The following is a 25,402-nucleotide window of genomic DNA, read 5'->3' on the forward strand; positions in this document are numbered from 1 at the left end:
AGATGCTGATCAAGCTGCACAATAGACAAAAATAGACCTGGACTGAGGTTTAGCTTCATTAATGTGTCTGATTTAACTGCAGTAACAGAAGGATTTATGTTTATTGCACTTCAACTTAGAACACTTCCTGTGTTTTATCAACATTTCTCTTCGTTTAAGACATGAAATCAAACTTGTTGGCATACACACATCAGACAGAGACGGAAAGGGAGTAGACTCATTGTGCCATTAAGTCCCTAAACTCCACCAACAGGGATGAGAGATTTGTTTTTGCTTCATCTCAGAGGCGCCATACAACACCAAACAGGAATAGAAGTGGTCTTTGTCATGTCAAATGCTTTCTTCATTAAAGATATTTAACAAGTAAGAAGCGCTCTTTGTAGAATCTGAATTGTTTTACTTTTCCTGGCAAAAGGTTGTATTTCATGCTGGTACTCAGGCCCATTAAAGTGTGATGAAACAGAATGAAACTGCTCATTTCCGCAGCCCACAGAAAATGTCAATAAGCTAAAGATATATGAGGAGATAAAGCAGGAGAAACGCGACCATTTACAGCATTGTATTAGGAGTCACATCACTAAATTTCAGCTTAACATTGCAATTAACATGGCAATGCTTCTGTTTTCAACCAGACAGCATTAGCCTGTGATTTGGGACCTCTAATTCGACACGATCTGAAAAGAGAATGTGCCACTAGAGGGCGACAAAGTGCTGCCGTGAACTACTCGGCCAGAGATAAGGCAGATGCTCCTACTCTGCTCCTCATTCAGTGCTGATAAATGGTCATAACCTAAATCTTGACTCCTCATCTTCATCATTGTCCTGCGACTGCTGATCCTAGTCGAGCTAATGTTATAATGACAGATCAGTCTCTTGATGCGTCACACTTTTTCCCTTAGATTGCAGTTCGGACGTCTCAACGTCTCGACGTGCACAAACCTGAGGACTGTTGATTTCAATATTTTACTTCGATAGTGCTGCATGATTTTTCTTCCTGTCTTTGCTCATTACAGCTTCTCTGACTCAGACGTTTCTGTAAACAAATCAATGTAATTATAACTATATAGTGATGTTCTGAAAGTCATGTATTAACTGTAACATTGACCTATAATGCAATAAACCTAAAGCTATCAACCTGAAGATGGTCCAAAAACAAAATCCTCTGGACCATTCAGTTGAGGACTTCAGTGCAGGTTGTACTCCAACCCTCCCTGTTGGACATGTTGGACACATTTCAGGCCTTTGCTTTCACTTGCCATCAGCCGACAAAGAACCAAATAACGTACATGATAACAATCATAACTAAGATTTAGTTGTTATGTATTGATAGTTGCTCTCAGGCAGTTTGGTAGATGGAAAAAGACAAAGAAAAGGGCACAATACCAGGGTTTGCTTGACTGACTGGTCTATCTGATCTCTTTTTACCTTGAGTTGTAGTGTGTTGATTTGAGAACACACTGATACCAAATATATTATGATCAGAGCCCCGACTTGTCTAACATTCTGTCTACTGCTAATTGGTTTTCAGACTATTTTTTCTCACTTGTGCGTGCTTGTATGAGGCAGGAGTCACACCTGCAAACACATCTCGATTGCTAATCACACATTTCTAGCCACACTTAATTACACTTTAGCCGTTTTTATTCGCTGTAACAGCCTCACACACAGCAAGCGACACAGCAGTGATATTTGTTGGCATTACATTTGGTTTATTTCCCATATCCACTTAACTTCCACAAACCTTTCATGATTGGATCCCTAACGCTGCTAAGTGTTGATGTATTCACATCTAATTTCTCAAGCTGCTCTAGAGATAGATGCTCTAGATCTTTGGCCCCAGTAAAACCAACACACATAGCTACTTTTAGAAATGTATAAAATACAAATAGCTCACTATAAATGCTGGTAATTATTATTCATGTTTCACAATTATATACAGTTCAGTCAAACCTTTTGTATTGAGACATCACTCCACCACCAATCTCATTCCTCTGTGCCTTCCGAGTCAGTCTTTGTCAATTGAAGTGAATTTGGATAACAGGAGAAGTATCCTTGTCGACTCAGGTCGTCTTTAACTTGGTACATCAGTTTATAAAATTAGTGCATGCAATTTTGTCACACACTCAACAAAAAAACACTCTAAGCTGTTTCAGGCCAACTCTGGGTCACCGATTGACAGGGCTGCATTTGCAAAGCCAGTTGTACGCGTTTCACTGTAGAAGTCAGATAGAACATTTCCTCTGTGAGTTGTTTCCTTTTTTCATTCAGTTATCTCAGGAGGAACCACTTCCATCAGCAGCTGAAGATGCATGGTGATGGGACCTATGGAGCAGTGCGGGTCAGAGGTCACAACAACAGAAACTGTGCTCACCACTCACCGTTATGTCAACAGAGCATATTTAGAACATTTCAAAAAGTCCTCAATTGCATCCACCTTTTTACCTTTGACTAAATCAGCAGAAGATAGCAGAAGATAACAGTAAGATCATCTCACCTTTGCATCAGAGGTCCATTACCAACTATAAACGCTATGTAAGACTTACTCATGACTTTGTGTATCCAGCTAAAGTTGCAGTAGACGAATGGGTAGTAGAGGATGAGTCCGCCGAAGATGAAGAGCGTACAGTAGAGGTACTCCATGTCTGGCTTATCAATGATTGGTGCCAGGACCAAGTAGCAGGACACTAGGACCATTAGACCTGCTACTACAATTGGTACCTTTAGGCAAACAATAACACAGGGTGTATATAAAATGCCTCAAGCACACACAAAAACAATTTCAAAACAAAGGACAGCTAAATGAAACGGCATGACAACAACAACACCTCATCAAGCTCAAAATCAAACACTACAAAACATCAGTTGCCTACAAAGTGAACACCCCTTGCAAAGCTATTCCTCTGGCGTTACCTTCACAGGTCTGTGGAGCTCCTTCCTGGTGAAACGCATGACGATGAGAGCCAGAGCTGTCAGACCATAAAACACCCACTGTGCAAAGCTGAAGTAGTTAATTAGAGTGTTGATATCTGCTGGGATGGTGTACACAACAGCCAGCATTCCCTGAAGCACAGAACAAGAGAAACAAAGCAGTGGCATGAAAGATCAATGGGGAGTTAATCAAATTGAAAAATAGATGAGCAAATTCATTAAATATGCAGGACTCACGTTGAATATAAGAGCAGGGGATGGAGTGCAGCGCTTCACACTGATAAAGGACAATATTTTCACCATGTGACCCTCTCTGCCACTCACATAAGCCAGTCTGTGAGAAAGGACAGATGGTGTGTTAAACATCAGAACAGTAAACATTATTCTTCGGGTGTAACTTCAAATCCTGGTCTTCTTTTTCTGCCTTTTTCTGAGACATGCCTGCATGTACCAACCATATAGTGACAGTAAGAGAAAAAAAACATTACACGTAGCGTTTTCAGGTCATGCTGAAAGAAGTCTTAGTTGTACCTGCCAGCAGTAAAGCAGGTCCCATTGGCAGAGCCAAATGTGGAGAAGACGACAAAGAGTGGAATGATCCAAGAGACGGGGTGAAGGACTCTGTCTCCAAAAGTCTAAGGAGGCACAAATACATCCATCAGAAAAGACAATACCAGACAGATGAGTGAATTAATATTAAAAATTATTTATATTAATTGAAATCATTAGCTTTGAAACACACCTACAGTATACATGTGACATGTTTACCACATTGATTTTACTGCTTCATTTGAATTACACTTGCACTTAAATCAAAAAACATTTTTGCCCTTCTCACCACAGCAACAGCTGGAGACAGCAGCAGTTCAGTGGTGGTCATAACTGTGAAGTAAGCTATGTTGACCATCACGTAGCACACAGACACCAGAGGAATCCCAATGATGATCGCCAGTGGCAAGTTCCTGAGACAAATCCCCCCCAAAAAATCTGATTAACAGGGAAACAGATGATGTTCAACAGAAAATATGCTCTGATTCGCATCTCAGTTTAACAGTCTTCTGATGCTGTGGTTGACTTTGGCATTCCTGACCGTGCTTTGGATACAACTGATCCAAAATCCTAAAACATATTTCCTTTCCAGGTTTATATAAAAAATCCCACATTTTGGCCTCAGATTTGTGGACCTCATTGTATACGGTATATCTTTATAGTGAGGTTTGAATTTGAGATTTGAGACTAAATTAATTTTTGACTTACCTGTAAGGATTCTTCAGCTCCTCTGTGATAAAATTCAGTTGATTCCTTGACAATATAAGTCAAAAAGAAGAACATGTTAACAATGTCTTCATAGTTAAGATAAGATAAGATAAGATAAGATAAGATAAGATCATCTTTATTCGTCCTACAATGGGGACATTCTTATTGTTACAGCAGCAAAGTGGATAGTCCAAAACAATAAAGGTCATCATACCCTGGAAGTACTGTAGCATGCTGCTATAAAAAAGCACCCATCCAATAATAAACAATGAAGATTACTCATTGTTACCACAGTTCTTTGATCGCACACATCCACATCTAAACTGCTTCTCTAGGTTCTTCTTTGAGAAGTAATTGAACATTCCATATATGTGCTCCATTTGTCTATTCAATTGTCAGTATGCTGGTATGCTGCTCTTCCAGAGGAGAAACATCAAGCCCACAAAGCCAGTCGAAGGTCAAATCAGATTGAACACATCTGTTTTTTCCTGTACATGTAACAATATGCTGTGACTTCAGTACCTACCATCCATCATAGGCCCAGAGCCCATTATAAAATGCTAGTCCAATGCCGCCAACAGACACTGAGGAGCCCTCAAAGGCATTAGACAGAGTCTCTGTTTTCCCTGGATATAAAAGTACAATAACATGTTTATCATTGTTCAAAGTCATCATATGCTGAAGCACAGGGCTGTGTCACCAATACGTGGTTACCTTGTGATAGCTGAACAATGCCAGCTGCTACGATGACAAGAATGATGATAAGTTTTGCTGCAGTGAAGACGTTCTGCACGTAGTTTGCCAGTTTGACACTCAAGCAGTTGATTATGACAATTACCACTGAGAAGACACAAGAATATGAACAGACATATATCAGTGACGTTCCAAATTCCAAGACAGAGAACATTCTGCTTCCCATTTGATATGTAGCTCATAAAAAAGCAACTGGTTCCAAGCAACTGGTTAATCTTACGAATGAGTTGTCAGCTACTGCAAAACAAGAGGTTCTTATAGAGGTATGGGGTGAAAAAGCCTCCTGGTGGGTTTGGGTGAATTATTGTTGGTTAACAGTCCCTGACTTACTGTCTGTTGTGTTATTTTTCACACTGCATCCCACAAAACACCACATATCTTGTACCAAATGTATTTTCTTTGCTTTCCAAACTCAGAGAGTAAACGTAATAATTATCTCTGCACAGATTTTGATGATTGAGTACATGAAGCTTATTCCAATCCCATTTGCAATATTTGAGAAAGAAAGCCTTTACTGAAAACAAACTTTATGATCTAGCTGCCAAGCATGGAAGTATTTAACTTACTTATAGCTGCTGCTGACAGACACTTGGTGACAACAGCAGGCGGAGTGCAGCCGGGGTAGAAAGGAGTGACAGCATATTCAGCGAAGCTCAGAGCAATGATGGCAAAGGAGGAGGGCTTCAACACCATAACAGTGGTCCATGAGTAAAGGTAGGCCAAAACAGAGCCAAACGCCTCCTTTAGATACGGATACTCTCCTCCTGATTTGGTGATCATGGTGCCAAGCTCAGCATAACACAGTGCTCCTGTGTAATCACACACACACACACACACACACACACACACACACACACACACACACACACACACACATAGAAATGATAAATGTTGAGATAACTTATCGGTTTTATTCTACTGATAAAATGAAAATGTTTTATTATTTATTTCACTTTAGAGGCTACGGCAAATTTTTTATTTGTAAAACATCAATACTTGATTTAACTAACTTTTTTTTTCATTTGTACTACTTTGCTTTTACGGCTTTATATCATTGATTGAGTGATAGAACCTTAGCACAGAGGAATACACAGCACTGAATAATGCAAAACCACTCTAGCACCAATGTCAAGCTACATTCATAAGGAACAAATTATGTACTAAACAATAATACATTTCATAATTTAATGAAAGCATATCAACATTTCTGAATAGATCACTTTATGAGCAGAATTCTGTAATGTAATGTAAGAGGATGGAAGAGGGACTTCCTGTGAATGTGATATTGTTGGTAATCATTAGTCTAAGGGATATAAAACAGACTAGATCACTAACATCTTGCGGTTGTAAATTCTGCAGTCATATACGCTTTACAGCCACTATCACAGCCAAACCAAGGGATTCATTTAGTCATTAACATGTTCTTGTATCTGTTCTCTGTGAACAGAGAAAAAAAATATAATTCTTTCTCTTCATCATCTCTGATCCTCGGTGTCGCAGCCGTCTTTAAAAACAAACTTGATAAAACTTTGTTGTGTATTTGTTCTGTCTGTGGTATTAGTTTTTCAGGTTCTGTCTCACCATCTCACCATCAGCTTAGCAAAATATTGAACGTCTGGTGTCAAAATGGCAATATTACAATAACAATGCTAAATTCATACCACGTACATGCACATCTTTAGCATATGTATCAGAAGTCTATTCTAGGTGTATTTCAAAAATTAACCCTTAACGCTCAATGACTCTTTCTGTGTGTTTTCACATGAATACTGTACATTTGTCAGTAGTACTTTTGTTTGAGAACCACTGCTTCAGGAGACAGACAGTAGTAATGTTAATATATTTTCCTGGTATATGTATTTAAACATCATAATCAATGCTGTTCATGTTCAATGTCTATGTGTTAATATGGGCGCAGTGTCTAACGAGCATTGTGTTGAAATTGCTGGTAAATCTCTTTAACAGTCACTACATAGAGATAGGAATACATATACAGAGATACAGATCCCTGATGCTGATCAGAGTGGTTCTGATAATCACACATTGTGTATTTAAGCCTTTGGACTAGCAGCCTCTCACCCAGAGTGGCTAACACACCACAGGCAGACCAGATGAGGAGGCACGGGCCCACAGCTCCAGAATACAGCAGGACAGGTTTAGGAGAAATGAAGATCCCTGAGCCAATCATAGTGCCCACGATCAGACAGATGCCACTCACCAGACCCACCTAGACGCACACAAACAATGCAAACACAGAGAAATATAATAGAGGCAGAGGAGTCAAATGAGGATGTACTGTATGTTGAATATTATCTTTAGGGAAACACAGCCAGCGATTGTAAAGGAAAACGCTATCACATACTGTCGCCTTATCAGTTAAATCTGTATTGCATCAAACGTAAAGCCATATCTACATCTACGTTATCTCTGGGTGTTCATCATGACATCTAAATGAAAAGCTTTGTTGTTGTGGTGAGATCAACTCATCCCTAATCCTGAGCTGGGATAAAGAGCGGTGAACAAACAAGTTCAGAGTTACTTCACATTCTTAAATCATTATTTCTGTAATTATTGAAATGATGCAGATTCATAAATGTATCAGCAGATTCATTAGAGCACACAGCCTGAGCCAAACGAAAGCTCAAGATTGTCATCATGTCTCATTGAGGAGGAACTCGGTGTATTGATTGATGAGGGAATCCTTTAATATACACTGTGAATGCTATATTTGTAAGTTAAGGCCACACTGTGCAGTCTCTCCAGCTTTTCGTGATCTTGCGATCTTGCTGTGATGCTTCATAATTTCCCAGTGTACCATATATTTACATCAAACCAATTTACCAAAGATCAATCTAAATCAAAATCACTTACAAAAGAAGGGCAATTGTTGCAGTATATATGTATATAAATAAAAAACGTAAAATTGCCAAATTTTGCAGCAAAAGCCAGGAAATTGAAACGCAAAAACAGGGAAAGGGGATTATTGTAATTGCAACCATTAAATCAATGTTTCTCACAGTATTACTTGTATATTGTAGTTCCAAACATGTTTATCCTTAATACAGGCTCCACTTTCAGGTCAAAACGTTACAAATGCAGTTTTAGTCAATTTTAAAAGACTTAACCACACTTCTGATCAATACTTTTATTTCTATTTACCTGCATGAACCAAAACACGATATGATTCTTGCTTGTTCATGTGCAGTCTGTCATGGAAATGTATTAATCTGACGGTGAATAAAGAATTGGAGTTGATCTTTGTCTTTCGTTTATTTCTGAGACGGAATCGAAGTTGGCAGGGTCTGAACAGCTCGAGCTGTGAGCGAGGTCAGGGAGTGACCCAATGGATTGTGGGCATGCAGTACCTAGTTTATAACATTGGAACTGAAGACACCAGTGTGAGAACATTTCAACATTCAAGGACAGTGCTTCATAAATGTTATCAGGGTGAGAAGTTTTGGTCGAGGCTGCTTATTACTATAAAAAAAATATTTAGGGAGCACAAACGTTTTGCTTCCCACAGCACTCTTATGCAGCATTACTGATGAGTTGATACATACAGACAGTTGCCGGGGCACTGCCTGGTACTGCAAGGATGTTGGGATCTCACAATGACCCCCCCCCCCACACACACACACACACACACACACACACACACACACAACTCACATCTTTTTGAAGCACGGTGGCTCTCACTTGCTGCTCCTCTTTGGTCTGGGTGATCACACTTTCACCAGTGGAGCCGTTCTGGGTTTCCTTCCTCTTCCTAATGTGAACCTCATCCATTTCAAACTTCTAGTGCGCACAAAAGAAGAATAAATAAGAGACATGCAGGGACACTTTACAACAGCTACATTACATTTTATAACTCTGTTACCATGGTAATCGTCACATGTGTCAAGCTCATATTTACAAGTGACACTTTGGCACACTGGCAGGACTGACTTCCTGCTCATTAGAGTAATGGGCAAGGCTACACAAGAAAAACAACTCAAAGGGAAAGTCTGTCCAACTCATATACACTGTTAATCCTGTAGTCCTGGGAAATCCAGTCAGTACTTGTTATTTGTGATTATTATTTTCCCACAAGGGAATGTGAATAAATATGCAGAAATTTAGATGGACCACGGTAGATATTGATAATTTTGACTTAAATGTCTAGGATTTTTCTGATTGACAAGACATTCTAAGCCACATACTGTACAAACTCTTCATCAAACAGCTCTGATAATGACTAACTGCAGATATGTCATTCTTGGATAAATGCGACCAATGGTCTTCCTTCTGACATCATCTACAGAACATTAATGAGGGTTAAGCTCTCACTTTACATTATTGATTTTAGGGGCCTTCACTGTGTGAGCTCGAGGTGCACAACAAACAACAAAGCGATCATGGCATTCAATAACATTCACAACATTAAATATTTGAAAAGGCCTAGGTTGTAACTTCACAGATATAACATCGGAAGAGCTCACAATTGATTCACCTATACGCTAATGTTTAACTTACAACTTACATAACAAACACAAAAACAAACCATAGCCTTCCTCAGTTGAGAGACAGCATGTGCACTGATAAACACTTTGGGGCTGGGTTGATTCAGAGAGGAGCTGTGTCCTTTTCAAAGAGACACACCTTGTACTTTTAATCAGGAATTACATTTTCTGATGTTTGATCATGATCATTTGTAAGCTTGGTAGATTTCAGTCAGCAGAGAAAGAAGTAATGGAACAAAAGCATGCCTTTCACTTACATTTTGACCCGGGCTGAAACCACCTTTGGGACCAGTGATGCTCCATGAACTTTCAATGTCGCTATTGTCAAATTCAGGTACAGTGATACTGACCCAGGTTGAAAGGAATGCCTGATGCCTGGTAGTCCCAGTGACCGTGCACACTCCTACTGTGGGAGGTTCCAAGCTCCAAATGAAAGAAGAGGGAGGGTCATTAAGAACGGAGAGAATGCCAAGAGATGTTTTAGGTGTTGAGGCGATGCAAGGCACTGATTGGCATTAAAGGTGTCCACTTTGCCTCCTCTTTCATTTGACTTGCACCAGTTTGAATTACAGTGCACCAATCATCTCTAAGTGTATAAATAATGTGGATATGATCTTTAAGAAATGTTGAATACTTATTACCTCTGATTCCACAAGAAGAGGAAAAGGTAATTGTAAGATCACAGACATAACATCCAATGATACAGGATCAGAGAAAGGCTACATCCCATGACAGTAATACAGGGACTATACAAGGATGTGGCTCGACTAACACAGGTGATATTTCCATTTTAATTCTTTTGTTCGTGCCAGTCAGTTAGTCAGTTTTACATAGAAAACTCCTCCCAAAGGAAACACTTCTTCACTCAGAGCTTACCAAGCATGACTTCATTCACAATGCCTCTTTCATAAAGACATATGACACCCTAATGTGCGCCTGCCTACCCACCTGTGTGTGTGTGTGTGTGTGTGTGTGTGTGTGTGTGTGTGTGTGTGTGTGTGTGGGTGTGTGGGTGTGTGTGTGTGTGTGTGTCCTCCCCTCCTTCCCCATGCCTCCAAGCTTCTGTCCCATTTCAGCTTGAACTCGAAATCATGTCAAATATTGTGAGCTGTTCTCATTATCAGGCATCACAGAAGCAACTCACTGGGAAAACCAATGCCGATATCAAATAATTGAAATAAACCATAATAATAATGTCTAATTAATAATACATGTCCACAAAGGTTAGGTTTTCCTTGGATAAAGATTCAAGTATTGACTGAAGCATTCCCTTGGTCATGCTTGAAGATAACATCCAGCTTAAGTTGCAGACTATTGGGCCTTACAAATGGTCTATTTGGCTTCATCCCTACGGTGTAGTGGGTGGGGGGGTATGAGGCAATTAACTGTCCAGGTTGGTAGTTTGATAAGTAGAACACTATGGTATTTAAGTCTTCAACCTTTAAGATATTGAAAATGTTGTTGTGGGCTTTGCAAGAACACTAACTAGGTGTATTACTAACAAAAGGCAGTTGTGTTTTCTCTGTTATTGAAACAAATGTTCCCCTTCTAGAACACTCAGACAGGGATCAAAAGTATACTGTGTGCCATAAGTGATCTGTAAAAGTGATTTCCTTCTGAAACCAGAGATTCAGCAGCTTCCAGAAATAACCTTATCTCATGGTAATCTCCTGACCCTTGAAAGAGAATTTATGCACGCAAGAGGTTTCCAGAGCTTAAGATCTTGACTAAGTGCATTTGTATACAGTAATAAATTCACTCTTGTTAAGCTTGTGCACTGAGCGTTGCAGTATGTATCAATACAGCAGTAAACAGGAGAAGCGCTCAGGAATTAACACAGAACAGATTTGTAAGACTGTTGTTTTTAACAGCTGTAGTTATGCGTCTGGGAAAACATGACACAGGTTGCATATTGAAATGTGTTTTTCATTCATTATGGTGAATTATGAATGAATCTTTGCCCATTGTGGTAAATTACTCTTGTGTAAATTGGTTGTTGTCTATTTAACTGCAATGAAAAAACAGATCTATCTATCTATCTATCTATCTATCTATCTATCTATCTATCTATCTATCTATCTATCTATCTATCTATCTGCCATTCAGTCCTCCAGCCTGTAGGTGGCGGTAGCAGCTTGGTTGTGCTCCTCTGATTCCTGACTTCCACCAAAGCAAACGATTCGGAACCACATACTTTGGACGCATGCGCGAGAACTTCACGTTTAGCATTTTTAGAGAACATAAACGAAGAAAAGCTCGGCGGTTCGGGATGAATACCACCCTGAAGCACTGGAGAGAGGCGGCCACTCTCATTTTAGCGGCGGGCCACAGACTCGGAGCGGAGGCTTTATCCAGGACACCGCAGACACCCGCACCAAGTTCACCTCCGGCCGGCAGCTTTGAGCGGTCAAGCCTCCCGCACAAGTCCGCGTTTGATTATGACGTCTTGATGCTTAAACGAAGTGGGAAAAGCGGATTCATGCCGAACAATTCGGTGTTCCCCGGCGGCACGGTGGCACCTGCAGACTTCTCCAGCGACTGGCTGGACATTTTTAAAGCCTTCAGGAAGTCTCCTAATTTCGGTTTGGGTTGTGTGAAACAACCGTTGGAGACCAGACCTCCCATCTTTGCCACCGACCGGCTGAAACTGGGCTCCCCTGTACCGGGAGAGGTCGCTTTCCGGATCTGTGCCTTGCGTGAGACGTTCGAGGAGAGCGGCGTGTTTCTGTGTGTATCCAAATCGGAGGAGACTAACTTGTTAAAAGTTATGGAAGACAGAACTGCCAATAATAACACATTACACCCACACGTGTCAAACGGACTGAGCAGCAGTGATCTGGTTAAGTGGAGAGCGCTGGTGAACGAACATCCGTCCAACTTCATCAGAATGTGCAGAGAGTTGGAGGTGTTGCCCAACATCTGGGCTTTACACGAGTGGGCCAACTGGCTGACTCCCACAGGCCTGAACGGCAAGAGGTTCGACACCGCCTTCTTCATTTGCTGCTTAAAGGACATTCCACACACAATCCAGGACCAGAAGGAGATAGTGCACTTTCAGGTGATAAATCATTCACAGCCCATTGCTTGGTTAACACTTGTGTCATCTGTCCAAACAGCTCACAAGATGGTTATGTTAATAGTTTACTTTCCCTGAGCAGACTTCATAACGAGTCAGGCAGCATTATCAGCATCGTAACCCCAAATAGCCTCTAATCTTAACCATCTTTACACTTAAACATTTGACTTGCAGGCCATGTTACGTGTGAATGAATAAATAAATAACTCCAGGCTGTGAAATGCCCCTGCAGAAACCTGTGTTTGAGGTCACAGGCCTGTGTTTGGCTTGTGACATATTTGTTTGTCTGTTGTTTCTCTGAAGTGATCTCAAGCAAGACATCACGGTCTCACCAGAAATCACAATAACCTCATGTTTCCTCAGTTTGCAGGTTCACACTAACTCTCTGTGTTTCAGTGGTCCACACCGTCGGAGATCCTGCACAGCTACCTGGCGAAGGAGTTGGTGATCGCCCCTCCACAGATCTATGAGCTCGGGCGCCTGTGTCGCCTCCCCTTGCTGGATGATCTTCACCGCTTCGTCAGCAATCGTGCCACAGAGGGCTGCGAGTTTTGGCTCCCTGTTGTTTACGCTAATGAAAGCCAAATCCTTACGTTGCTGCCAGGTGCGGCCTGCCTGTCTCACCCAGTGAAGCACGCCTTGTTCATGTTTGATCTGTTATAAGATAATGTGTGTTATTAGAAACAATGATGATGATTTTTTCCCTCGCCATCTCTTGTCTCTCTTTCTTTTGTACTCTTCAGGTGATGAACTCCACCCAGAAACCTGCTCAGATATGAGCACAAGCCCTCACTCTGAGGATCCTCATGCGGGGCCTGCATTGCACCGCCTGGTAGCAGTGAATCGACATCCTGCTGCTATACAGATGAACATCACGCCTAAGTATAACCACCTGGTGCCTGTTGTAGCGTCAGCCGTGCCACACAGTGGGCTTTGATTTGGATCTGACTTTGCTTGGGTGCAGTATGTTAAGGTTTGATCTAATAGACAGGACTGTCCCGATCATTGGTACAAAGGCCCACTTTAAAGATAGTCTAGGATTTGCACCAAAACGTGATGGGGTAACATCAGTTGTTCTCCTGTATGTCCCTCTAAATGGACATAAAACCTTTACACTGAAGATCACTGAATTACTTGTAACACGAGGAAGATGGCTGTCCAACAGTGAAATTCCACGGATTTTTTGGCTTTATCAGTGGGCCTGATATTGAAATCAAACATGCACTTTTTCATTTGCGTTTTTAACAATGGTGGATAGACTGGAGTGATCTCAACATACAAGCAACAAGGGAGTTTGTTGCCTGTAATAGATGAGGCTGCAGTTTTTCTGATGATTCTGCCACCTACTGAACCAGACTGAGAGACAATTTAAAGGCTCAGGAAATTGATTTGAGTTAATGAGCTGATTAGAGTGTGACAGCGTGAGGCTGCAATGTTCAACTTTTTCCACTATATTCTAATTTTCTGAGATACTGAATTTGGGGTTTGGAGCTGTAAGCCATAATTTATTGTGGATAAATATATCATTACGATATGGCCACGAGGGTATGAAGAGGAAAAACCAAACATGAGATAGTGTGATGGTGAAGGGATGACCACTGCTTGCTTTTTTGTGTTTCTGCGATGTGTTTATAGAGAGTTATAAACATAAACAAGCTTCCTTTAACACTGAGCCATCTGGAATATTATGGTGGCATACAGAAATCATTCAGATATATATTTTGTATGAGCCAATAAAATGAATGTCAGTAATACAAGTATTGTGTTTTTGTGATCTCAGGTATGCATATATTGTCATTTTTGACAGAAAATAAAGGTAAAGCAAGGGAAGTTCAAACCAGTCAACAAACAACAATGTGTCATTTAGTTGCAGAATGATCGAGTGCTCAGGAAAAATGCATTTTATAACAAATGTAATTTACTGTGCTGTTTGCCATGTACCTAGATTTTTTAACAATGTCCCTTGGTTCCCCTATCAAGTGAAATTGCGTCAATCAAGCTTTGGCAGATAGAGACCAAGTGGCCCAATCAACACTTTTAGCATTATTTTTTACTCCAGGCTATCAGGGAAATGATTGAACTGTTTAATTTTGACTAAATTGAGCTTGAAACCATAGCAACAAGCCGACTACCAAATTTATGAAAGGGATTTAAAGACGGCACCTGGAGCTAATACGTTACATGCGCGTGCAATAGCGATGATCCCACTGAGTGGGAGTGTGTATGTCAGCAGCAGAGGCACAATGGGACTCTCACCCATTCTCCTTTGGGTGTCTTCCATGGTCGCAGCAGTCTCCCTAATGGCAAATTAATGACTCATGAGAAATCATCTGTCAAATGAGGTGTAACCCGTGTCTGACATTTATTTGTCTGACAATTATTTAATATATAATGACCCTATTAATCTTTTATTAATTTGATCTTTTCACGGGTGCATCCTCATAATCCCTTGACTTTGTTTAAGATGCTTCATGATGTATCTCAACTTTCTGTGGCAAAAAGATTCACATGCATCCCAATGAAGAAGCTGAGGAAAACTATACTTACTTTGATTGTGCTTGAGTTTGAAATGCACGCTTAAATGCAGGAGGAATTTGAGTACTAAACCAAACTAATATAAAGAAAGTGAGCACAGTTAACCCTTAATCTGATCATCACAGTATCCACCACATCCTGTCTAGTGATTGGGACATCGTATTTTAGACGTCTGTCAAACCTTTTAAAGCAATAGGATACACTTAAATCCATAATGATGATATGATGATCTCAATCGGGTTTTTATTGATTGATTGTCATATTGAATGTCAGTATGATGGTTGATTGTCCCCCTGTTGAGCATCCAGCCTCCATCCCATCTTGTACAGTGCTTTTCTCCAAAGCACTTTACAACGACCTCACATTCACTGTTGGCAGAGCAATACCGTGCAAAAGGCCCCAGCCGGCACCTCAGGGGCAGCTTGGGGTTCAGTGCCTTGCTCAACAACACTTGGCTCTCTAGGAGGAGCCTGTCTTTCTCATTCATCCCACCTCACACCTGATGATGCCTGCTGGAGTGTGTTCTGAGTAGGATGATGGCAGCTGCTGCTTGCAGTAAAGGGTCCGTGGAAGGTTTCTATGGCAACACACAGCCTTGGATACCTAGCATCCTTGTCCAGATGAGGTGATGATGCAGTGGTCTGACTCTGCTAAGTATCATCGACCACTATAGCTCACCTCCTTGCGAACCAGTCTGGTTATTTTATGTGTTTACTATTGAAAGGGTGAGGCCATCATGTAGTCTCAGCATTCATGTGTAAAGACAGGGAACAGGAATGTCCCCAGCTTACTCACCTGTAAAGGGTCCAAGTCCATGTATATACACATTATAAAACCACAATGAAGGCGCTGCTTTAAATGACAAATACAAGGTAATATTTTCCTTATTTTCACAAGTCTGGGAATCTTCAGGAGCGTCTTTTATCTTCCCCGAACATGACAAACACGAGTGCACTGCTTTATTTCATCTGCTGCTTCAATCCCTCCTTTTTCTCCCCCATGTATAATTAATAGTTTTATATTTTTGTATCTCTATTCGACTGCCCGAGCACAGTCTGGGTCTGTCCATAAAATTATGAAGGAGGTTTATGTCTCATGTGAGTTGAAGCCGATGCCTTTTTGAAGTGACAACACAGGGAAACAAGAAGTCTGAATATATTGTGACTGACTGCTGTGAGCATATTCAGGAGCAATCACAATGATTTTCATCAAAGGCATCCTGACAAAATTGCTCCTGACCCTTTGGCCTCAATGCTTTTAGACTTTGTGTCATCCTGTGTCTTATCCGATGCAATGTTCTGATTGCCAACCTAAAGAGAGGAAGGAGTAGACAAAGGACAGAGAAAGGAATTCCTGTATTTTTAGTAAACATATCCCAAACTATAGCACAATATTACGCAACCTAAATGTTCTACACAACCTTTTCAATATAGGTTAATTATTATTTTATAGAAGGAAATCTTTTTTTGCATGCAGTCTGCCCTTTGTCGGTTGTAGTGTATATTTACTAAAATACGTTTCAGTCATTTCCAATTTTTAATTTAATTCTACAGCAATCTGTGTCCTAAGAAAACTAAATTGTTTTATACCAAAGATCTATTTAGATGATTCATAAAATCACATCAAAATTACAATAATGCATTGGAATAAATAATATTCTCTTCATGCATCTCAACATCATAATAGTTATGTAACATATGTTTTTAACAATATTACCACCAGTCCAAAACATAGGATTGCAAAGGTTTTACATCTTTTCCTGCTTTACTTCAAATTACAACATGTAACTGTCATAAGTGTATGAATCATTCAATCTATTCATTGAAAAATCATAATTTCTTTGACTCATTTTCTAGGATATTTGTATCTTTAATCCTTTAATCTCAACCGCCCTTATGCTTGTAACCTATTTATAAATAGTAATGGTGACTATGAATGCCATCTGCTCATTTACATTTTGTGTAAAAGCTGATTGACAGATGCTACATCATTACTATTGCTTCTCATTTCATAAAATCATGCAAGGTTTAATGAACGCTTCTGATACTTACACGCTAAGACACCCCCCTCCCTCCCTCCCTCCCTCTCTCTCTCTCTTTCTCCAAGTGACATTCCAAGAATACCACGAAAGACTCTTACAACTAAAACCCTTAAGGATTTAAGGGGCTACTCACTCTACTACTTTAGTCCTAGGTGCTTAGAAATGAGTTCTGACTTTTGGCTCACTCAAAACTAAGCATACTAAACTGTTAAATCCTTTTACATAATAGAAATGTGATATCAAACCTTTGCTTTGTGGGTGTTGGTACAGTAAACCTTCCATTTGACCAAAAAATGCACTTATTTGGACTACAGGTTTGCGTGTTTCAAAATTTTATTATAATAAATATACTTCATTGTATGTACATTATCTGACACAGAGGTAAACTGTATTTACACATCCTCTATTCACATGTTGCAATACATACTGTACATTCAAAACTGAATCAAATCCATTCAAAGGATCATAATCAGTCTTACAGTGAATGAGTGCATTATGAAAATACTGTGGGTGCTTCTTAGCTCTGCAGACTGACATGAAAGACAATGTGGTCGTATGCTGTTGAAGTGAGACACACTACATTCTGGCTGTGCAGCTTTTCCCTGTGCTAAAATGGTGCTAACAGGAGTGTGTGACCGTGCAGATCAGACTGAAAGCAGCCTGTAAAATGAGATGACAGGCCCCACTGTCACACTGACTCACACTAAGTTACCCCACTCCTCTGACTATGGCTCCTCTGGTAGCCTACTGCCTCTCTGGGTTGAATTCATGGATTTGAAAGCAGTCGTTTGTACAGAAACACCAAGTGGGATACTTAATGGTGCAGGGGGCTACACTGACGCATGAGCTTTTCCCACTAATCCACGTGGATTACGTGTAGTTTTATATCATCTCTGATGGCCAGACACTGTTACGTACATGTATGATATCTTCCTCTTCCAGAAATAGCCTACGTGACCCACTGGCTTCTCATAATACTGAACCCCACTGTGCCTTCCGAACATGAGACGCTCTGGCTACTACATTCTATCTAGTGCAACTCCTTAAATCCACCGAATGACATCCAACAAATGTAAGAACTTGGAGTGTTCACATTTTCTGCCCCTCAATGCACCACGAAGCTCTCTCTCCCTCTCTCTCTCTCTCACATACACACTCTCGCTCCCGCTCTCGCTCTCTCTCTCTGTTGTGGAGAAGCTCTATCTCTCACCCACGGTGACGTCTCAGTGGGCAGCCTCGCAGGGTGTCAGTCAGGGTGCTGGTGAAACAGTTCAGGACATGTTGATGACCAAATATCCTAGAACCCCAGCGACCAGAAGGATGACAAGGAACACTATTACTGCGCAAAATGACGCAAAGCCGCCCTCCCTGCTCTCCCCTCCGTCATCTTCCTTGGGATCCTCTTCGCAGATGGAGATGACACCCACGGAGGAATTCCCAACGCTCATGTTGGACTTCAGCTCCGCGCCCGCCTCCTGCTTCGCCTCGACCGCCCACGGCGCCACCTGTACCTTCATCTCCATCTCCTCCACCATGTTGCTCACCTGGGAGATCTCGGTCCGCAGCTCCCTCAAGTCCGCGATGTCAATGTTGCTGTCGGCCTCGTACTTCATGTTCTGCACGCTCATGGCCCGGGCCGCCACGGTGGTGGTGCTGCCGGTCATCCCGGTCTGGATCAGGTGTCTCGTCGGCACCTTGAGGGGGAAATCCTGTCCTATCTCCAGGGATCGCTTCATGTCCACCTCCAGGAGCTCCATGCTGCTGGAGAACAGCACCCACAGGCGCTCATACTCGACCCGGTCCTCTTTGCTGATGCTCTTGTCTTTGAGCAGAGAGGTCAGTTTAGTCCTGTTGGCCACGGCCAGTTCCTGGGCCTTCTTGCGGGTCCTCTTCAGCTCCTCTCGCAGGTTCTGGGAGTCCGAGGTGCTTCCCAGAGCGATGACCAAATGCCTGTAACAAGCGGTCACTTTGTTCAAAGCATCCAGCATGGTTTTGCACTCCTCTTTCCCCATGACTGATTCAAAATGTTGTCCGTTTACTCGCCCAAATTAATAATAAAAATAAAAAATAAAATAAACAAAAGAAGCTTTAAGAGATGAGTCGAGCTGTGGATGCCGGTGCTTTGGTCGCTGCTTGGTTTAGTTTCCACGGGAGCGCATCGCCAGATCTACAAATCCCCTCAAAGCACTCACAGCAAATTCCTCTCTATCCATGTTCCTTCCTGTCTGCAAGCAGACTGACAGAGCGGCTTAGAAATTAATGCGCCCGTAAATGGCTTTAGGTTCCCTGTGCGCTTCCCCACTCGAGATCAAACAGCATCGGATCGCCTTTGTTGCTGGACAGACGGGATGTGAAACCATCCAGCCTTCCTTTTCTGTGATTGTGCCACCCAAATGTCTGTACACACACACTCAGCCACAGGTGTCAATGCTGCCGCTTTGACAAGACACTACGGTGTGTATCCCGATTGTTCAAATGTTCTTAAACGATGCGCGATCGGGAAATGGAGTCCCTCGTTCTGTATAGAAAAAATGTTCAAAAGAAAAACTATATTAAAGCGTTTTAGAGCGTCCGTGGCGTGCAGCAAAAACACGCCGTCGTGTTTTGTTTGTGGTTTGTTTATCTGTAAAGGGGAGCTTTCCACTTCAGCACCCAATGGATGATGTTTAAATAGCAATAAGCGCCCTGCGTTGGTCACATGTGCGCACACACACAGCCATTCAGAGGCAGCGGGAGAGGCTGAGAGAGGGAAACACAGCAGCTTCACTCCCATTGGTCATGCAGGCTTCCATTCAAGCCTTTCTGCCATTGGCTGCTCTCCTCCTTACATGGGCATGACTGTGATGCCCATCAGCAGGAATGTCAAATTACAAAAGCTGACATTTCTCTTTTCATATTTCATTTCATTCTCTGCTATTTCACATCAGGAGTCCTACACCTGCATACAGTATATACAGTGTATCAGCTGTGTTTCTGGGCACGAGTGACGTAATGACCGATGTTAGAAAAGCTCTTATTTGGTTGAAGTGATAAAAGATGCAGGTGTGCAAACTGGGTACATGCACATATCCTGTGTGCTCAGTCTCCACATGCCATCGCTTGTTTTTATTTCATTTCTCTAATTGCTATTCAAAATTATTATTGCTTTCCACAATGACAAAACCAACACCTCGAGATCAAATATGTGCTTAAGTGTCATAACAACGTATTACACCATGAAATCTGTCTGATTCTTGCTTAGTTCTTACTGTACATTTGCTTGGTGCAAAGAATCACAGTAACCACAAAGACAAATAGCTCCAAAGAAATACATTTTTCTTATATTAGAAACATAATAATAATCATTTATATATACATTGGCCAAGTTGTGTTATGCAATCAACCACAGCCACACGTCTGGTTTCACACATTGGGACTATGTTGGAGGATGCCAGTGTTATTGGCTGGGTAATGTGTTGTTTACCTAGCTGCCCCCTGCTGTGTGAGAGGCAGATAAGACAGTGTGGTGTTTGCCTGGTTTGCTCTTTTTGCATTATTGAAGCGGATGGGGCCTAATGACTGCAGTGTAAAGCTAATGGACTGAAGCAGAGGATGCCTAAGGAAGCCAGTGAGAGACCCATTGTTTGCCTTACATAATATAACACCTGCGTGGGGATTTATTTCTTCTATTCTGTTTAATCTGTTATTCTGTCACAAGTAGAAGTGTTTGCTTTGGTATATATCAGCCTTTTCTATTTGTTACATCATCGCTGATACACCAATAACTATGAATCCTTCTTTATAAGCTTTCATTTGATCACATTATGCACTTCTTTTCCATTTGTATTATAAACCATGTACAAGTCCTTTGAATTGCACACAGATCGGACTGTGAAATCTGATTAATACCACATATCTGTACTGAGTCAGATGTTTTGTTCAAATCTTGGCAAATGGGTCTTCTTCCCTTTGAATTTGTTGCCATGACAACCTCTCACCTCAGTCAAGCACTCTTCAGTTATTTTCTCCACAAGGTATCACTGAGGATTGTCAAGAGTTCAGCTTTCCCTTTCAAAGACTCCGTTTTGGTTCTTTCTGCATCGAAGGTTAAGGATCTATATGACTTAACCTATGTTTTTTATATTACACTGTCAACTTTGTTTAGAATTGCATTTGATCTAAATATAAGATTTTTAAACTAGAGCCATGTCCTCAAAACAGCTTCAACCTTTCGAAATTTGGATGTCTGACTGTCTAAAATGTCATTATCGCCTCTGCTTGGACCTGCTGCTGCTGCTATAAGGGTGTAATCCCATCAAATAAATGTTCTTTGGGCTTTGCTCCCTGTCTGTGCGCCACTAAAAAGATTTCTGATAAGCTCGTCTCTTCGATTTAAGTGTTAGGATGAGTCAGACATGCGGTTTGATTGCTCTCAGAGTAAATGCCTCATGGAAAACTCAATTTCCTCAACAAACGCTCACTGTGGTTTGCTGTTACACAAAGATGAGTGTCAAGTTGGCAAGGAGTCCTACGCGTTATTATTTCATTTACAAACATTAAGAGCTAAAATATATCAGACAAAGACAAATACCCAAGACACTTAAAAGGTGTGAGAGATTGTGAAAGACTGTGTTGTGAACTTTATTTTCCTGTCATTATCAAAAGCAAATGGCCCATTTGTCAAATGATCATGGTCTGAAATTAGATTCAAAAAACTAATATATGATGTCAAAATTAACATTAAAATTGGAGACTGTTCACAGACTCCAAAGGGAAAATATCAATATTGGATGATTTTACAGGTTGTGAGCCAGGAGTGAATAAGTGTTTGATCTATATATACAGTATGTATTTGTGTGTCTGCCTATAGGGAAAGGTGCATTTTTATTTACATATGCCAACTCGGTCCAACAAGCAGATGTGGCTATTTATATAAAGAGAAACCCAAAGGAGAGGAAAAACTACTTAGAATAGGGGTTTGCCAATTGAAACTATAGAATGATCCACCAAGGCTGTAATCCAGATTAGCAGGCTGCTAAAACTCCTGTCATAAGCGTTGTAATGCTCTCTAATGTATCTTTTAATGGAGTCTGTCATCCTTTGCTGGTGCATTTTTATCATATAGGAATCAATGGTTAAGGTGAGGAAATGGAGCATGCCAGCTCTCGCTCGCTGCTTCTACTGTGAGAGAACTGTGAAAAGAGGACACACAGAGATGTTTTTCTGTCAAAGTGAAATAATACCCTGAGCAGACAGAAAGCTCTTTTATTATAGCACTTTTATATTGCTCTTTTAGCTTTTTTTCTGTTTTTTTTAGCTCTGTCATCCTCCTGATAAAAGCCAGAGCAACCGCTGGAGAATAAGTAGAGAGATGTAGAAGATAGAGGACAGGAATTCCAATATTTGATGTGGTGATGCAATAAAGGCTGATATAGGTATTTATCCTTGTTTTCATTCAGATCACACTGCAGAAATCACCAAACAAAATTGTCTGTTTGCATTTTCCTTCCTTCATTTACATCCATGTCTGTGCAGTGCAGGAAAATCCACTTTCAGAGACGCCCCCAGATGGATACCTGATTCTAATTTTTCATGATATTCAATTATCATTTTGCAGTAATGCGTTTTAAAGCTCTCATTGCTTCCAGGCAGTCGTGTCTGTGTACTGGTGGGAGGAAGACTAACAAGCAGCCAACCAAGCGTCTCATTCACAGGCTATGTTAACTGTGTCCAAAACATACTACAGTATGTGGAGCTTTACTTTGAGAAAGAACAATGTTACAGAATCAAGAATATTAAATAAAACATATGGTTTTACTTTGTTAATTGATAATCTTGGTCCAAGGTGGATGTACACAAAACACCTAACATGCACATCTCTACCTGTACACATCCACATCTCTATACAGATCTACAGGCTATGCCCGACCAATGACTGGAAACTTGAACACCAAACAGTTTCTGGATGGGTGTGTGGGAATGTGGGGTTATGTGACTGTTGGGGTGGAAGGTGGGTCGGGTCTTGGGTAGGATTTCCTCCCTTTTTGTTTTTCTCCTCTCTCCCTCCTCGTGTCTTGAACTAACAACACTGATGTCATCCACACTACTTTGTCATTTCTACACAACCTTCGGCGGCTGTGGCTTTCTGCTGTCGCCCTGTTTGTCACCTTACTGCCTTAATTAACTGTGTCAATTACAGTTAATTCACTGTAATTAATATTAACAACAACATGGTTCTCTTCAGGGTTTCAGTCCTCATCATTTCTCTCTCTCTCTCTCTCTCTCTCTCTCTCTCTCTCTCTCTCTCTCTCTCTCTCTCTCTCTCTCTCTCTCTCTCTGCCTCACTTCCCTCCTGTATGTTATTCTAAAAAGTAAAATAATAATAATCGTTCGAATGAATAAATAACCCATAAATGGCAATGTGCTACACACACGGACCAAACTAGCAGTAGTGGGATAAGGTGACCTCACTGCCTGACACTGAATACAACTATATCGCCAACAATGCTGTTATAACAACCCCACTGTACTGGTCATCCCAAGTCACCGTCCCCTCGTCCCCTTATACATTTTGTCCACCTGTGTATCACATTCCTCAGGTCCCAGTCAACATTTCTTTTCCCTCTCTCCCTCTCTCTCTTTTTTCCCCCTCTTTCTGTATCAAAAAAGCGATCTCCAAAATGTCCCATAACCGTTTGCTCATTGTCACGTCAAATGCTTTCTTCAATAAATATATATTTAAATGAATAAAATAAAATAAAATAACATGCAGATCTCTGGGTGAAACACCAGGTGAACATATAAATGCAACATACTAAATCAAACCTAGTGGGGTATGAACACAGAACCTCCTGCTCATGTTCCTTTGCTTGAGCTCAAAATTTGAAATTTGACTCAGAGTCTGAGCTATGTGTGAGCTAAAACCAGGATTAGTAGTCCTAATCTTCCATGATCATGAAAAGCTGGCCGGCTGTCTTAGCACTAATATAGACAAACATCCCCTAAATGCCAAGTATTAAATGGATTCATAAGTACGCAGTAGCTTAAGTTTGGGATGCTGAGGCAAGAGGAGAGGCTGGTGCATGATGATTCAAGCGAGGTTTCAGTGGAAGCCAGTAGAAGATTCAGTCAGTTGGAAATAGAGGCAGAACACTGAAGGGGGAATGAGAGAGAAAGGAAGTCTGTATTTGTTGAATTATTGATGGACTCAATCCACTATGTGGTCTCTTGCATGACGCTGCATGCAGCTGCAGGGTGAACCATGAGTCACGCCGCAACTCCACCAAGGTCCTGACTGAGAAAACGTCTCCACTCAACCTTGACACACAACCACACACATAAAGCATACATAATGGCCTCTACTCCTACTATGAAAAGGAGAGTTAAGCTTACCTTTAAAGGTCTCATATAAACTTTGTATTGATCGGAAGTGGAATGTGATGCAGCACTCAGATGGAGTGGTGTGTGTGTGTGTGTGTGTGTGTGTGTGTGTGTGTGTGTGTGTGTGTGTGTGTGTGTGTGTGTGTGTGTGTGTGTGTGTGTGTGTGTGTGTGTGTGTGTGTGTGTGTGTCTGGCAGACTGAGCCACTGATTATGTTGCCATCCAGAACATGCCCTCATTATTCCAGACCCACTGTGCTGCTTGTTGAACTGATGATATGATATTGTTCTGGATTACAACACTTCCCTTCCGAGGGGAGTAGCAATCAATGATGTCATGGTAGTGCAACAATGTCACGTACAGCCACTTTGTATATGCTGTACGTACATACAGCATATGCAAAGGTGGCAGAGGTGTACTATGCTAAACTGAGATGAGCCAAAAGGATTTGTGGCATCTGTGGCTTAGTTCTAATCCAATCACATCAAGGTAAACTCTGAAGAAGAATAGGAAAGTTTTACAAAAGTGAAAAGCAATAATGATGACAGCGTTGCAGGTAAAGATGCACTCTCGCTCTGTGTTGCACCGTTTCTGATAAAAATTATATATGCAAACATAATTCATAATGCAACATCATTCTTCATGCTGGCCAGTTTGCCATCATGTTGTGTGTGAGGAGGCACTTGTTTACCCATTGGCTCTTTGGACTGAAGCCTTCCTGGGAATCTATTGCAACCACCCCTTGCTGCAGAAAACAGAACAGTGGAGTGAATGGAGGGAACAATGAGAGACGTCCTTCAGCAAGCCCTCAATGGACCCACTGTGCCACTATATGCAGGAACAAAATAAACAGGAGCCTTTTCTTACATGTAATTTCTTTTACAAACTGAGTTTCCATGCATGCAAGCTGAACTGATACCCCAGAGGGCAAAGGGTGTATGTGTGTTTACAGCT

The 25,402-nt window shown here is 41.2% G+C and overlaps 3 protein-coding genes across 4 annotated transcripts; 1 reads left to right on the forward strand and 2 right to left on the reverse strand.

Moving 5' to 3' along the window:
* Nucleotides 1–1,639: 1,639 nt before the first annotated feature.
* On the reverse strand, nt 1,640–9,840 carry slc7a9 (solute carrier family 7 member 9). 2 transcript variants are annotated; one of them, XM_076155819.1, is made up of 13 exons: nt 9,695–9,840; nt 8,608–8,730; nt 7,018–7,165; nt 5,505–5,747; nt 4,900–5,025; nt 4,712–4,811; nt 4,186–4,230; nt 3,767–3,890; nt 3,460–3,563; nt 3,166–3,262; nt 2,911–3,060; nt 2,544–2,718; nt 1,640–2,322 (listed from the first exon to the last, which is right to left on the reverse strand). In XM_076155819.1, exons 2-13 carry the CDS (start codon nt 8,722–8,724, stop codon nt 2,261–2,263), a joined length of 1,491 nt encoding a protein of 496 aa, XP_076011934.1. In that variant the 5' UTR covers nt 8,725–8,730; nt 9,695–9,840; the 3' UTR covers nt 1,640–2,260. The 2 variants fall into 2 exon arrangements, with proteins under 2 accessions (XP_076011934.1, XP_076011933.1); XM_076155818.1 differs by having other exon boundaries at nt 8,608–8,733.
* A 1,775-nt stretch (nt 9,841–11,615) lies between these two features.
* Nucleotides 11,616–14,301, forward strand: nudt19 (nudix (nucleoside diphosphate linked moiety X)-type motif 19). Its single transcript, XM_076156358.1, has 3 exons — nt 11,616–12,495; nt 12,910–13,117; nt 13,257–14,301. Exons 1-3 carry the CDS (start codon nt 11,641–11,643, stop codon nt 13,448–13,450), a joined length of 1,257 nt encoding a protein of 418 aa, XP_076012473.1. The 5' UTR covers nt 11,616–11,640; the 3' UTR covers nt 13,451–14,301.
* A 4,059-nt stretch (nt 14,302–18,360) lies between these two features.
* On the reverse strand, nt 18,361–19,104 carry LOC143004461 (regulator of G-protein signaling 9-binding protein). The gene has a single exon (XM_076155331.1). It carries the CDS (start codon nt 19,099–19,101, stop codon nt 18,361–18,363), a length of 741 nt encoding a protein of 246 aa, XP_076011446.1. The 5' UTR covers nt 19,102–19,104.
* Between the last annotated feature and the right edge of the window lie 6,298 nt (nt 19,105–25,402).

This window comes from Genypterus blacodes, unplaced genomic scaffold, assembly GCF_046128005.1.
Source record: "Genypterus blacodes isolate CSIRO-AG114 ecotype Tasmania unplaced genomic scaffold, CSIRO-AGI_Gbla_v1 ptg000067l_1, whole genome shotgun sequence".
In the NCBI taxonomy this organism is placed as follows: Eukaryota; Metazoa; Chordata; class Actinopteri; order Ophidiiformes; family Ophidiidae; genus Genypterus; species Genypterus blacodes.

Bases quoted from the DNA above. Each gene is read 5' to 3' on its own strand.
- slc7a9 (XM_076155819.1), bottom strand. From the start codon at position 8,724: ATGGATGAGGTTCACATTAGGAAGAGGAAGGAAACCCAGAACGGCTCC. The intron at 7,166-8,607 runs GTGAGTTGTGTG...GTGTGCGTCTAG, and splicing joins CCACCGTGCTTCAAAAAGAT to GTGGGTCTGGTGAGTGGCAT. The intron at 3,263-3,459 runs GTACAACTAAGA...CCTTTCTCACAG, and splicing joins ACCTGCTTTACTGCTGGCAG to ACTGGCTTATGTGAGTGGCA.
- nudt19 (XM_076156358.1), top strand. From the start codon at position 11,641: ATGCGCGAGAACTTCACGTTTAGCATTTTTAGAGAACATAAACGAAGA. The intron at 12,496-12,909 runs GTGATAAATCAT...TCTGTGTTTCAG, and splicing joins AGGAGATAGTGCACTTTCAG to TGGTCCACACCGTCGGAGAT. The intron at 13,118-13,256 runs GTGCGGCCTGCC...TGTACTCTTCAG, and splicing joins AATCCTTACGTTGCTGCCAG to GTGATGAACTCCACCCAGAA.
- LOC143004461 (XM_076155331.1), bottom strand. From the start codon at position 19,101: ATGGGGAAAGAGGAGTGCAAAACCATGCTGGATGCTTTGAACAAAGTG.